The 13,863-nt window shown below is 33.4% G+C and overlaps 2 protein-coding genes and 2 non-coding genes across 4 annotated transcripts; all 4 read right to left on the bottom strand.

Moving 5' to 3' along the window:
- Window positions 1–1,083: 1,083 nt before the first annotated feature.
- Window positions 1,084–1,155, bottom strand: TRNAE-CUC (transfer RNA glutamic acid (anticodon CUC)). The gene has a single exon. It is a non-coding gene; the product is annotated as a tRNA-Glu (tRNA).
- Window positions 1,156–1,455: 300 nt separating this feature from the next.
- LOC148313482 (uncharacterized) lies at window positions 1,456–4,422 on the bottom strand. The gene is made up of 7 exons (XM_088262744.1): window positions 4,252–4,422; window positions 3,112–3,314; window positions 2,614–2,782; window positions 2,337–2,517; window positions 2,053–2,170; window positions 1,717–1,945; window positions 1,456–1,593 (listed from the first exon to the last, which is right to left on the bottom strand). The coding sequence occupies exons 1-7, from the start codon at window positions 4,340–4,342 to the stop codon at window positions 1,505–1,507; spliced, it is 1,080 nt and encodes a 359-aa protein (XP_088118870.1). The 5' UTR covers window positions 4,343–4,422; the 3' UTR covers window positions 1,456–1,504.
- On the bottom strand, window positions 2,241–2,312 carry TRNAG-UCC (transfer RNA glycine (anticodon UCC)). Its single transcript has one exon. It is a non-coding gene; the product is annotated as a tRNA-Gly (tRNA).
- A 215-nt stretch (window positions 4,423–4,637) lies between the features above and the next one.
- On the bottom strand, window positions 4,638–7,280 carry Bub3 (mitotic checkpoint protein Bub3). Its single transcript, XM_088262734.1, has 4 exons — window positions 6,903–7,280; window positions 5,822–6,046; window positions 5,285–5,555; window positions 4,638–5,073 (listed from the first exon to the last, which is right to left on the bottom strand). Exons 1-4 carry the CDS (start codon window positions 7,104–7,106, stop codon window positions 4,781–4,783), a joined length of 993 nt encoding a protein of 330 aa, XP_088118860.1. The 5' UTR covers window positions 7,107–7,280; the 3' UTR covers window positions 4,638–4,780.
- Window positions 7,281–13,863: the final 6,583 nt, after the last annotated feature.

Genomic DNA, 13,863 nt, shown 5'->3' with positions numbered 1-13,863 from the left:
TACTTTGTTGTTGTTTATTTACTTTGTATAACCCTACCACTTAAAATTCACAAAATGTAACAAGTATAAGGTTGGTTGGTAAGCTAATTTGATTTGAATCAATGTGGCCCATTGCTTCCCACGACCCTCCCGAAAAACCCGGTCCTTAGCTCCACGCGGTTCCCATTTTCTTATTATATTTGTGCTGAAATTCCCGACGTACAACACAAGCATCTCAACAACCTATTACTGGCCTTAACATGCGAAAATGCAACCCAAAACAGTCTTATATAAAACCCTTTCAAACTAGTAACTTCACTTTACACTACGTTGGACGATTCCGAATTAAAGCACCAACAAAGACGGTAGATATGTTATTAACTACACACCTAAAATTATCTTGCGTTCTATACTTTGGGAAGCTCTAAGATGAAGTATTGTGTACACCACTTGATTGGGATCAACAATTAAAACTGTAGAGGTCACGGCTGTTGGAGAATACTTGAAAGCTATTTAAATTAATATAACCGTCGATATTATATGATGAAACTACATGCGTAGAGATTTTTCACAAGAATGTATTCAATAAATAATAACATATAATATAAATATGATAATAAAGTATTCAGTTTTTCATAAGTTCGTTTTTTCATATATGTAATTTATAAATCAAGTTAGGTACCTATTAAGCGAATCAGTACCTACCTAAAATAATTTGCAGTCATAATGCGATTTTACCTACTAAATGTTCAGCGATATTAATCAAAATGGTAACTAGCGTTGTAGGCATATTTTACGATTTATTTTACGGCTATAAATCAAAAAAATACTGACACATATGCGCGTCTGCTTCGTTCAAAACGAACAACTTCCGTATTATTTCAGTAATTAAATTACCCATCATTTTCTGACGCCGGAAAATAGATTTTGGGCCAAATATCTTTTTTTTTTAATTATTCGAGATAGGATAGTGATATCCCCCACATCACATTTGCTTTCGTTGGGAGCGTGAATGGATACGCTAGTACACATTTTAATATCATTTTAACATTTTCATTAGCGACAATATGTAATAACATAATATATTGTTAACAAAAAAAAATATTCCGGTACCGGGAATCGAACCCGAGCCTCCTGGGTGAGAGCCAGGTATCCTAGCCACTAGACCATACCGGAGATGGGCAACGTGGCATAAAAATTTAATATAAAATAAACTGGATGAAACAAACAAAGGAAATGTTAAAAGAATTATGTTATATTCCAATGATGTTATTACCGATGTCCTTTTAGGAGATTGTAAAATTAATTTAAAAAAAAAACACGCTTTTTATCTTTATGCCATTTTTATATCAAATACATAATTAAATATTGTAATTTAACCTTAATTTAAACAATTATTTAGTAATTTAGTAATTATTTCTAAAATTTTTATGCATTTTCATTTGTCTATAACTAATACTTTTTTAATTGTTTGCGTTTTTTGTTTTACTGAGAGATAATTTATTTATCCACTGCCGTAAAAGATTTAAGATTTCTTAACGGAACCTTTCATGGGTATTGAAGATTTTCTTTTTATACCTCTGTCATTTTTCATTACGAAAATTCCGTCGTTTTCTGGAAAAAATTAAAACATTGAAAAAATGTTAGTTAGATTAATAGAGCTTTACATTTTGATATATTATATTTGTACTGAGATGTTTAGGTTTGCAGTCTACAGTTTACACTTTATATTCCTACCTCTCTTTTCATCAATTGGTTTTTGCAATACTTCAAGTACTTTATAGGAAGTTCCAGATGTCGAATTACACTGCTTTCCTTTGATATCTCTAGATTTTTTGCTGTTTTCTAAACATTCCGATACATTTTGAGCTTGAACACTGTCAAAATAATAGTCATATGCGTCATTTTGTATACCAGACGGTTTGATAAAATCCGTTATCGCCCTTTGCTTTGGTAATACTTGAAACTGGAAAAAATGTGATATAAGTAGGTACTCGCAATTGCGAGGTTAATGTTATTGTTTTTAATTTATTTCAAATCAAATATTTTTATTGAAACTAAAAAATCATTTACTTTCCCGCGCTCAATTTTCTTATTTTCTTTATATGAGACTTCATTCTCGTCACTTCTGTCATTGTTCATTTGACATTTCAATGTTTGCTCGCGAGAATATTTTAACGCATTTCTTAATCTATAAAAAAGTGGTTAAACATAAAATTACTAATGACTAAAATTAAAATAAAAAAAGCCAAAAATATGAGTGCGATGGCCGGGAATCGAACCCGGATCAACTGCTTGGAAGGCAACTATGCTGACCATTACACCACCATCGCCCGCTGCTGAAGTGTCAAATTTACCGTACAAATTGATGTCCATTTTCATATTCATTTTGCAAGTCCTCGTTAGATTTTCGGATAGTAGCTAATTTTGTTTTTAGTTCTTCTAAAGTCTTTTTATCGTTTAAAATTAAAGCTTCCAACTCTTTGTACTTGGAGACATTTTTTATATGTGTTTTATGGTTCATATTGTCAGTTAAACCTAAAACAATAATGAAAAATACTTATATTAAGCTATCACATAAAAGTATAAATAATCAAGAATGTTAAATGTATCGTATGTATTTTTTATACAAACGTTTTTCGATATTTTCATCTGTTCCGCTCAGAGCTGCGGCCATCTGTCCGCGAATATTCATATGAAAGTCCCTATTGAATGTCGCAGAAATTCCATAGGAGTCTATGAAATCGGCAACGGTTTCACAAAACACTTTTTGTTCCCTTCCAATTCTTTTTTCTAATTCTTCCTAAAAGTAATTATATTTTACAATACAAACGTAAAAATAATAAACGAAAAACGTATGTATTTATTTCAAAAGATTATCATATTATAATAAATAGCATAAAATGCTTGCAATCCAAATAAACTGACATCTATGAATTAAAAGTTCAAAGCTTCAGTCGCATTATTTGGGCTTTTTGGATCTCGTCTTCCTGATTTTTTATATTTTTTTGTTTGTCATTATCTTACATAATTTAATAACAAAAAATATTTATAATTAGATATTGAAATATTTTAATAATAATGAAACTGTTGTTTGTTAGGGATAGTTCACAAAAAAAACCTATACGTCACCATTTCTCTGTTTATTTTTTTGACAGAATCACAAGACTTTTCATTACTTTTCTCCCAAGAGTCAAGCTCTATTCTTAATAATTCCAGGTCACATTTTTCTTGTAGACATTGGCTTTCATGATTGTTAAATTCTATATTTAAGTCTTCGATTAATTTTTCATTGTTAGATATATCTTTATTCACGCAAGCAAGCTCATCTGTAACTTTAATTTAAAATATAAATTACATTTATTATTTTTAATAAATAAAGACGTAAATATTTGCAGTCTTGCTTGTATATTTAGTGGAGATTGTTCATACACAGAATTGAATTTACAGACAATACGCAATTTTATACTGGTATTCAGATATATACATAACTCTAATTTAATGCAAAATTGAAGTATATTAAAATGAAGTATGTAAAGTAAAGAAAAAGCACTCTTTTCATTTCTAAAGGCCACATTCGATAATCTGATGCAACATAAGGCCGTGCTTATAAAAATTTCAAGTCAATGCAATCAACTACTTTTCGAGTTTTACAGATGGAAGACAATTGTTTATAAATAAAGATATTCAGATTTACATTTTTTTTAAATTGGCACTAGTCAAAAGACCATATCAGAACAGGTAAGAGGCAGCATGTGCCCTTAATGCTAGAGGTTCCCACCCCTGGTTTAAAGTATTAATAGCTTTATAGTATTGTTACTTTACTGTGCTTTTTAGCATCACCATTAAAATTTGACAAAGATTCCAAAGCATCTCATCATATTTTTTTCTTAACATTTGGAAAAATCGGATGATCTATATTTATAATTTGTTATCAACAATCTGAATAAGATATTTAATTTTTCAAAACATATTTAGAAAAATCATTTAATTATTTGTTTTGATAAGGTCTTGCAAAATTTCATCAAATTTGTCTTACCTTGTGAATATGCTATTATATAATATGCTACACTAAAGCAAGAATGTTTATGCTTTTATATTTTATTCATCCTAATTTTATGAATACACAACTGTAACTTCAATAGTTTTGTAAATCAACAAACTATTATACATAGTTCAAAAGTATCACTAATACTTTTGATTATAAAGAGTAATTATAAAGAGATACAAAATTAATGCCAACATCATTAGTCAAACCATGATAAGACTTACATTCTCGTATTACTTTTGATTCTTCTTCAATTTGTTGCTCCTTTCTCAATATACTTTCAATAGAAAGATTTAATTCTTTTGGATCACTCATTTTGTAAAAATTAATAGAGCTTAATTCTCAGAACCTTTTTTATGTATCGTTTTACTTCAAAAATTATTTCTATTTTTTAATTTAAAAATTATGTGTTGCCGAATCAACAAATATTAAATGTAACATCAAAAATATTATTAGTTCCTACCTAACAATAACTCGACTTCTTTTGTTTTATTATATTTCAGCTACGATTTTTATTACAGTATTGGTATGTATCAATTTTAGCATGTTTGAACCGATTTTTAACGCAGTATAAAAATTATTAATATGTTCAAAATGATTAAAAAATACATTTGTTGTAAAACCTTATTTATTAAATGGTAATAAAATTTAAATTACACTTAAAAACTAATTGACAATGGGGTATTATCAATTCGTCATTTTCATTCTAAAATATACTTTACACAACACTTTCACAGAATGTCAATAAATTATCTATTTAGGCTTAGTTTCTTGATCAGTTACATATCGTATATAAATTGTGTCTTCGGGTTTAGGGTCTTCGGATTCCTCAGGATCACCAATATTCGAGCACGCAATAGCCAAAGCTGAACCATCATGACAAAAACTGAGTGATGTAATACCAGTATTGTATCTGTGGAACTGACATAATCGTTTCTTGTTGAATCCATCCCATATATTGACATATCCATCTGAACCACCCGTTGCAAACGTATTGTAAACTGAGTGAAAACTGATGGCATTCACCGGGTAAATTTTTTCAATACCTGAAAAAAATATATTTACATTAACATACATATTAGTTAGAATTTATACATTTTAACATTGATGTATGTATTATCTGTTTAAAGTTATGACTACGTGCTACATGAGTATTACACTTAAATGAATGATATTATATAAATATGTATTAGCACTCTTAATACCGCTGCAAATCTAAAAAAAATATTTCAAGGTAAATGTTTGAAAAAATCTTACCTGCTTCTTTGATTCTATGGCATTTAAAAGCATATTTTTTCTTTTGAACCTCAGGATTGCTGTCTAGGTATTCAACGGCAACCCGTCCTTCTATGGAGCTGAGAACATAGCCCTGCTTATTTGGGAATACTCGGATACAGCGTGTTTGGTACTTGAGGGAAGATTCACGTCTCTGATTGGCTTGGGCCATGTTACGTACATCCCATACAAAGATCTTACGACCTGTTGTTCCCACAACAAATTTTTCACCTATCACACTCATTGTATAAACCTATAAATATTAAAACGGTTATCATTACTGTACATTACATAAAGGCAAAGTGTTCAGTCATAGTTATCAGGGGCAATTTTAGTTTATAAATTATTATTTAGAAAGAACACTATATTTAATATGATCTTATCGGAAATCAAAACACTTTTTGGTTTTTGCAATTGCATTTGATTTTGTTATGAATGTTACGATCAAATATTTACACATGGTGTCCAACTCTAATTGGTTGTATTATATTATTAGGTGATCAAATGATCCGCACAAACCCTTTCATTTCCTTGGTTATAGGTCCCGACACATTGTGGTGTTCGGTTATCCCACAGCTTTACAGAACCATCCCAGCTGCCAGTCAGCACTGCATTTATTTCATTAGCAAATTCTACGCATCTAATGGCGTCTTTGTGTTCACCCATTATAGTTTCCATGTTACTATTGAAGTCGTACATTTTAAGAGTGTTATCAAGACCTCCACTGTATGAATGGACAGCATCCTGAAATAGTACAATTATTTTGTGAAAAAAATCCCAACAAAGTGATATAAGTCTTCTTCAAACCCTTATCCGCACCCCAATGGTGCATAGGGTACTGCATCATATAAACGCAGAATTATCTTTATCGTTAACATACGAAGAAAAGGTGATCAGCCCTCCGCTTCAAATACCGGTCCAGAGTAATATTAAATAAAGATTAGAGGGAAAAAATCACATATTTATTTAACCCCCCTCCCCCCTAGGGAATCGAACCCAGGATCTCCAGGACGGTAACCAAGCGTGCTTACCATTAAGCGAAGGATTACTTACCGAAGCGGACAAGAAGTAATATAAGTAGCAAGGATAAATATTATGGGACTTGTGAACAAATTAATAAATCAGTACTAATCCTTTATTGTACAATACAATTTTTAAAACAATTTTTTTGTAATACAATTTTTAATTGAAATGTTCTATTATAATATAACCCAATATTTTAATTCTATTCTAATTTCAGATATGCCTGTGCCAGATAGGTGACCTGTGTTTGAAAATATAAATGAAGTTTTGGCAAAGTGGGGGATTGAACCTAGCAACTTTGGACGAGACTCCTAAGCTAAACACGGGACCGCAGCTCAACTCACGATTGAAAACAGACAAACTAATTTTCTGCATTATTGGTGCAGTGATAAATATTTAATGATGTCTTATTTTTAAGGAAATAAAAATAGGACATCATTGTTATCAGTTTTCTGTTAAGAGATTGCAGCTTCCGCATTCTGCGAACTATGTGTTGATTCGAGTTCCCTGTAACTATCTAATTATTATTTATTTCTTAAATTCTCAAAATATTCAGAAAATGTTTAATTTACTTTACCTTGAAACAGACATCCAAAACCGGTAAATCATGAGTGTACTTATGCCTCTCTACATTGGTGGATATATCATATAGGCGGACGCTGCAGTCCCAAGAAGATACTAAAAGAAATTGGTTTGACTTCGGAGCAAATTTTACTGATGAAATAGCGTCTTCTGGGGTGCTCTTCAACTTAAATTCAGTACGAGACTCAGAAACAGACATCTTGTATTAAGTTCAGCTATTTATTAAAACAAACACTCTGCTTTAACGTTTTAAAACTTAATAAAGACGTCTTAACAACGTAATAAGTGAAAAAAAGCAGATTTTAATAGCAGGCGGCAAATTCCAAAACCCGCAAATTTTGGTTATGTTCACAACCACAGACTAATTTGTTATGTTTCTATCGGTTATATTCCATAATTCCATAGAAAATACTGACATTCCCTACAGCCACAGACAAAATAAATTTCGCATATGAAAAATGTCAAGTGAACCTAACTGCCATTAGGTACTTACTTTCAAGATTATGGTGCCTTTTGCCTATTACCAATCTAGCTACTGCTAATGCAACACCACTTATCGTGTTTATACTTAGGCTTCATCTTTATAAGTTTTATAGGCAATTCCTTATTGTGAGTATTTATTTATTAGTACATGATTAAAATTACTTTAATTTCATGTAATTTTTAAGTGATTTTTTTTTGCAAAAGCTCTCGATTGTGGAACCTGAAATAGGCTACCTTATATTTTCTCCATACAAAATAGACAAAAATGTGTGTCTGATGGGCTAAGTTAAGAATACGTCAAAAGGGGTAATTACCTGACCCCATTTCATAAATATCGCCGTGAGCAGCCATCACCTGGCTTTTTTAAAAGTTTGGAATGAAAGAAAGATATTGGTATGAAATATCTGTTTTGTAACATTTTACTTATCATCGTGTAATCAAATATAACAAATTTGAACTTTAATAGCATTTGAATTCAAAATACGATAAAAACAAAAACAAAAAAATATTAATTTTGGCCACCAGTTTTTATATTTTGTTACTGAATTTCCACTTCCAGCAACGAGTGATATTTTATATTCAGTAACGGGTTTTTATAGTGCTGGTCACTCACGACGAGGAAAATAGTAGATTTTGTTACATTTTCTCTGGTTTTGTAACGTTCAAGTACGAAATTTGGAAAGACGAAAGATTTCACTGCCAACCTGGCGATATGACGCGAAATCATTAGTATATAATGTTTGTATATAAGCTTCGTTCGAGTCTGGCCGGGCGGCCGTTATGAATTCATTGCACAAACTAATTTATATAATTCATTGTAAACAATAAATGACAAGCCGGGTGATCTCGTGTTGAAAATAACTATTATATATTGGAAATGTGAGTACTTCATTATTGGTAAGGCGTTTCCTCTCATTCCGCCGTTTGCCAAACAGCTGTCAAACAAATTACGCAAGAAATTTGTCTCGACTGCTGCTCAAATAAGCGCTAATTAGAAGAAATATGTATTCTATAACCTCCGGAATGACCCCATCAACAGCATTGCAGGTAATCAACTGTTTTTGTTGTTGTTTTTCATGCCTGAAAAACTGTGCAATCTTCTTTGTGTGAAATGTCATTTTGACAGTCCGTTGACAGCGAGTCTGTTTTTATTATTGTTTTTATGTTATATTTTAGGTAAAGTACGGACAACCGGCATAGTTACAAGCACATTTATTGTCATATAATGTTATTTATTGCACTATATGCATATAAAATAAGATTCAACAAACACAAAAGATGTCATTCAAAAAATAGCTACAGCACGTGGCGTATAGATTTTGAAATGGTTTTCCAGTTTTACTTATACAGTTACAAATGTCAATTTACTAGTGGGTGCAATGCTTGGCCATGTTTTGTTCACAAAGAAATAGGTATGGATGATAATTAATAAATAATATTGGATATATGATGTAAGAAGACCAGCCCGACGAAGCTTGCAATCGCAAAACCGGACTGGACTCTTTTGCTGACAAATTTCCAGCCCCCATCTGTGCTCCACGAGTAGTTTTATGATGAGGTTGGAACTCTTCATATCAACCCCTCCGAGAAGCCTGCCACTGTATACCTTATAAGACCATCTTAGTGTATACCGGTGTCTGATATCCTCACATCGGAGATCGCTTATTTTTCGAACATAAAAACTAATTCTGTAACTTTGTTACCTTTTCAGACTCTTGCAACTATTGGCAAATGACTTGTCGCGGCAGAAGGGTTCCATTTCCCCCATTGTGTTGGCGCTTTGGACAGTTTCATTTCCTAGCGCTGGATCAGAATATATAAACTACAGAGGACGATTCGGCATTGTTTTATTTGGATGTGTAGCCAGTAATTACTGTTTTAGTGTTTGCAGATATGTATAGGCAGATAGATGATATAACCATGAAACGTGTGTTATTGCACAATTTTCTTGGGAGTTATTCATCGTGACTAATATATGTATACTCTCCCCCCTGAAAATAAACATATTATGTTCTTAAATATGTTTTTATTTTGTTCATTAATGACCGAGATCCTTGAAAAATATCATCCTATCCCGCTCTCTGTGATCTTACAACATTGGCCTTAATTTTTTACAGAAATGCAATCTAAAGTAACTAACTGACCATCACGCCGCTTCCGCAGGGATAGGCAGAGAGAATAGAACACCACACCACGCTACTCTTGTCTTTGTACACATTCTTCTTTACGCATCCCCTCACACATCCTCCTCCCAACCCTTATCCGCACCCCAAAGGTGCATAGGGCACTGCATTATATAGAAGCAGTGTTATCTTGATCGTTAAATACACGAAGGAAAGGTGATCAGCCTTTCGCTTCAGGTACCAGTCCAGGGTCATATTAAATATATATTTGACTGAAAAATCAATAATATTTATTGCGACCCTCTTGGGAATCAAACCCGGGACCTCCAGCATGGTAGCCTAGAGCGCTAACCGCTACACTATGGAGGCGGACCTCATACATACCCGCCGATTATTCGGATTCCTGAATTGACCACTTTCAATTATTTTAAATACTTGATCATGCCAAGTTTTGCCCGGTCATCCTCTGCTCATGTTCCCAACAAGATTCGCCTCATAAATTTCTTTTACAGTCCTTTCTTCGCTGGTTCGTTTAGATCTTTTATAACTAACTAACTAACCATCACGCCGCTTCAGGCAGGGAGAATAGAACGCCACACCACTCTGTCTTTGCAAACATTCTTCGCCTCTTCCACGTTCATGCATCTCCTCATACATACCCGCCGATTACTACGACTCCTAACCTGACCACTTTCAAGTATTTAGCATACCTGATCGTGCCATGTTTTTCTTGGTCTTTCTCGGCATAAATTTGTTTTACCGTTCTTTCCTCACTCATTCGTTCCACATGTCCAAACCATCTCAACGCACCTTTCTTAATTTTATTGATAATGGTTATCTCCGCTTTGCATTCCTTCCTTATTTCACTATTCGAACATCTATCATACATCGTTTTGTCGCACATTCTTCTGAGAGATTGCATTTCGACTGCACTCAGTCTACTTTCATCCTTCTTTTGCCAACTCCATGTTTTACTTCCATACATTAGAGTTGGAACCAGGACTCCGTTGTGCACTGCCAGTTTAGCTTCCGCTGATAGGCTTTTATTTGCCATAACTGATATTATTAGAGGGTATTTCTTTTTCATCGAGAATTTTAATGACTTCCTTTAATCTGACTCTATCGAATGCTTTAGTAAGACCTACAAAGCAGAGGTAAGCTGTCTTATTGAACTCTATTGCTTTTTTAACTAATTTGTCTAACAACAAATGTGTTGAACTTATTTACGTCCGAGTTCACTCGGTTTCTCAGCGTCACATATTTAGCATATTCTTCTGGTGACGGTGAGCTTCTGTATTTCAGATGGCTTTTCTTCGGCGAGTTCCTTGACTTCATCAGTAAACCATTTTATCAATAATGATTATCTCAGCCTTGCATTCTTTCCTTCTTTCACCATTCGAACATCTATCATACATCTTTTTGCCTCACATACAAATAAAACTAACTAACTAACTAACCATCACGCCGCTTCCCCGCAGGGGTAGGCAGAGAGAATCGAACGCCACACCACTCTGTCTTTGCAAACATTCTTTGCCTCTTCTACATTCATGCATCTCCTCATACATACCCGACGATTATTACGACTCTTGACCCGGCCGCTTTCAAGTATTTGACATACCTGATTGTGCCAAGTTTTCCTCGGTCGTCCTCTGCTTCTTTTTCCAACTACATTCGCTCCATAAATTTGTTTAACCGTTCTTTCTTCACTCATACGCTCCACATGTCCAAACCATCTCAACACACCTTTCTTAATTAATAATGTAATAAATAATAAATAATATATATAAATAATAAATAATGTATGTAAAAATAAAAATAATAGATCAACCTGGCTGAACGGTGATAATATGCGTGCATAGCCTATAAATAAAAAAAAGACATTCATAATAACAGCAATGGGGGCGCGAGATAGAGACAGGCATGAATATAGAAAGAGGTAGAAAGACATTCGCCGGAGCTAGCGGTTGAGTTCGGCTTCGTCCACAGAACCAAAGATCAATTAACGAACATCTATTTACTTATATTTCTTCTTTTTTTATGGCTATTCACCCTTCTAGCCAATGCGAGTTATTTTTTATTTATATATTATTATTTTACACTTTTTACAATTTAAAAAAGATAAATGTTTGAGTTTTTATTATTTACAAAAAAAAAACTTCAATTTCATACTATTTCTGTGAGCCTGAGCGGCTCATTATTAGAAAGTGGTATGAAATTGTGGTAAAGTGGTTCGAACCGGAAAACTTTGATTAAAAAATCCGAGACACTAGCCACGGGACCACAACCCGATACGATTTGAATTGAAATCGTTTGTTTTCCTGTAATTGGGGTTAGCTTCATTGTTAAGTTGGTTTGTTTAGTTAGTTATTTTATATATTTCATACACATTTACAAATGATTTTCAATTAATTTTGTTTGTTAGGGGAGGTCGATGAGATTGGGATGTTAGTGGAAAATGGAATTGGATTGAGAAGACAATACTTGACATGTAAATTTATCTTAAAATTTTCGACTAAAAAATATAATATTCTGATTTAAAAAAATGATAGTTAATAATTCCGAGGGGGCGTCAGAGGCCTGCACTTGCAGGGCATTAATTGGAGACCTAGATCTTATTTCATTGGGTGCCCATTTAATGACGGCTTCCTTTCAGACCTCTCCAGCATTAGCATTCCGTTTTCCACTAACCTCTCAACCTTATTAACCTCCCAAACTTGTTTGTAATAATTTTTATTTCTGCTAATAATTTGGATGCAACTGGCTATCCAGAAGCTTTCAGATTCATTGTCGTTGCATGACCTAGTTGTGAAAGTAGAGTAGAGTTCCCTAGATTTTCAATTCTGCGGCGATTGCATCGTTCAGAACTATCTTCAAAAGCTGTTCCGCACGACCGCGCTTTTGTTGTTTTCGAGTCATCTTGCCCCTATGTGCGGCGCGGCGAATTGCCGGCTTTGTGAGTCAGTGACAAATTGACATTCTGATTCTGGAGAAGGGTGATTGATGCAGGGGACAGAAGACGATTGAAAGCACGCGTGGAGAAGAATCATTAAAGATATCATGAAATACATTTAAAAAATAAAAAATATAAATTATACATTTGTGGGTTACAATAGTACATGTAGGAAGGCTCAATATATAAATACATACAGATAAACTTCACAAAAAACATAATAAGATAATAAAAAAAAAACAAATAATTCAAATCGTATCGGGTTGTGGTCCCGTGGCTAGTGTCTCGGATTTTTTAATCAAAGTTTTCCGGTTCGAACCACTTTACCACAATTTCATACCACTTTCTAATAATGAGCCGCTCAGGCTCACAGAAATAGTATGAAATTGAAGTTTTTTTTTGTAAATAATAAAAACTCAAACATTTATCTTTTTTAAATTGTAAAAAGTGTAAAATAATAATATATAAATAAAAAATAACTCGCATTGGCTAGAAGGGTGAATAGCCATAAAAAAAGAAGAAATATAAGTAAATAGATGTTCGTTAATTGATCTTTGGTTCTGTGGACGAAGCCGAACTCAACCGCTAGCTCCGGCGAATGTCTTTCTACCTCTTTCTATATTCATGCCTGTCTCTATCTCGCGCCCCCATTGCTGTTATTATGAATGTCTTTTTTTTATTTATAGGCTATGCACGCATATTATCACCGTTCAGCCAGGTTGATCTATTATTTTTATTTTTACATACATTATTTATTATTTATATATATTATTTATTATTTATTACATTATTAATTAAGAAAGGTGTGTTGAGATGGTTTGGACATGTGGAGCGTATGAGTGAAGAAAGAACGGTTAAACAAATTTATGGAGCGAATGTAGTTGGAAAAAGAAGCAGAGGACGACCGAGGAAAACTTGGCACAATCAGGTATGTCAAATACTTGAAAGCGGCCGGGTCAAGAGTCGTAATAATCGTCGGGTATGTATGAGGAGATGCATGAATGTAGAAGAGGCAAAGAATGTTTGCAAAGACAGAGTGGTGTGGCGTTCGATTCTCTCTGCCTACCCCTGCGGGGAAGCGGCGTGATGGTTAGTTAGTTAGTTAGTTTTATTTGTATGTGAGGCAAAAAGATGTATGATAGATGTTCGAATGGTGAAAGAAGGAAAGAATGCAAGGCTGAGATAATCATTATTGATAAAATGGTTTACTGATGAAGTCAAGGAACTCGCCGAAGAAAAGCCATCTGAAATACAGAAGCTCACCGTCACCAGAAGAATATGCTAAATATGTGACGCTGAGAAACCGAGTGAACTCGGACGTAAATAAGTTCAACACATTTGTTGTTAGACAAATTAGTTAAAAAAGCAATAGAGTTCAATAAGACAGCTTACCTCTGCTT

Source organism: Brachycentrus maculatus, unplaced genomic scaffold (genome assembly GCF_059751285.1).
Source record: "Brachycentrus maculatus isolate JH-2025_06_01 unplaced genomic scaffold, ASM5975128v1 h1tg000011l, whole genome shotgun sequence".
In the NCBI taxonomy this organism is placed as follows: domain Eukaryota; kingdom Metazoa; phylum Arthropoda; class Insecta; order Trichoptera; family Brachycentridae; genus Brachycentrus; species Brachycentrus maculatus.
The sequence above is the reverse complement of the archived record's forward strand: the minus strand, read 5'-3'. Positions and strand labels throughout refer to the sequence as shown.

Bases quoted from the DNA above. Each gene is read 5' to 3' on its own strand.
- Bub3 (XM_088262734.1), bottom strand. From the start codon at position 7,106: ATGTCTGTTTCTGAGTCTCGTACTGAATTTAAGTTGAAGAGCACCCCA. The intron at 6,047-6,902 runs GTAAAGTAAATT...GTACTATTTCAG, and splicing joins TTTTGGATGTCTGTTTCAAG to GATGCTGTCCATTCATACAG. The intron at 5,556-5,821 runs GTTTGTGCGGAT...TAATATTTATAG, and splicing joins ATAACCAAGGAAATGAAAGG to GTTTATACAATGAGTGTGAT.
- LOC148313482 (XM_088262744.1), bottom strand. From the start codon at position 4,342: ATGAGTGATCCAAAAGAATTAAATCTTTCTATTGAAAGTATATTGAGA. The intron at 2,783-3,111 runs GTGACGTATAGG...AATTACTTTTAG, and splicing joins AAAAAATAAACAGAGAAATG to GAAGAATTAGAAAAAAGAAT. The intron at 1,946-2,052 runs GTAAATGATTTT...CATTTTTTCCAG, and splicing joins AGAAAATTGAGCGCGGGAAA to TTTCAAGTATTACCAAAGCA.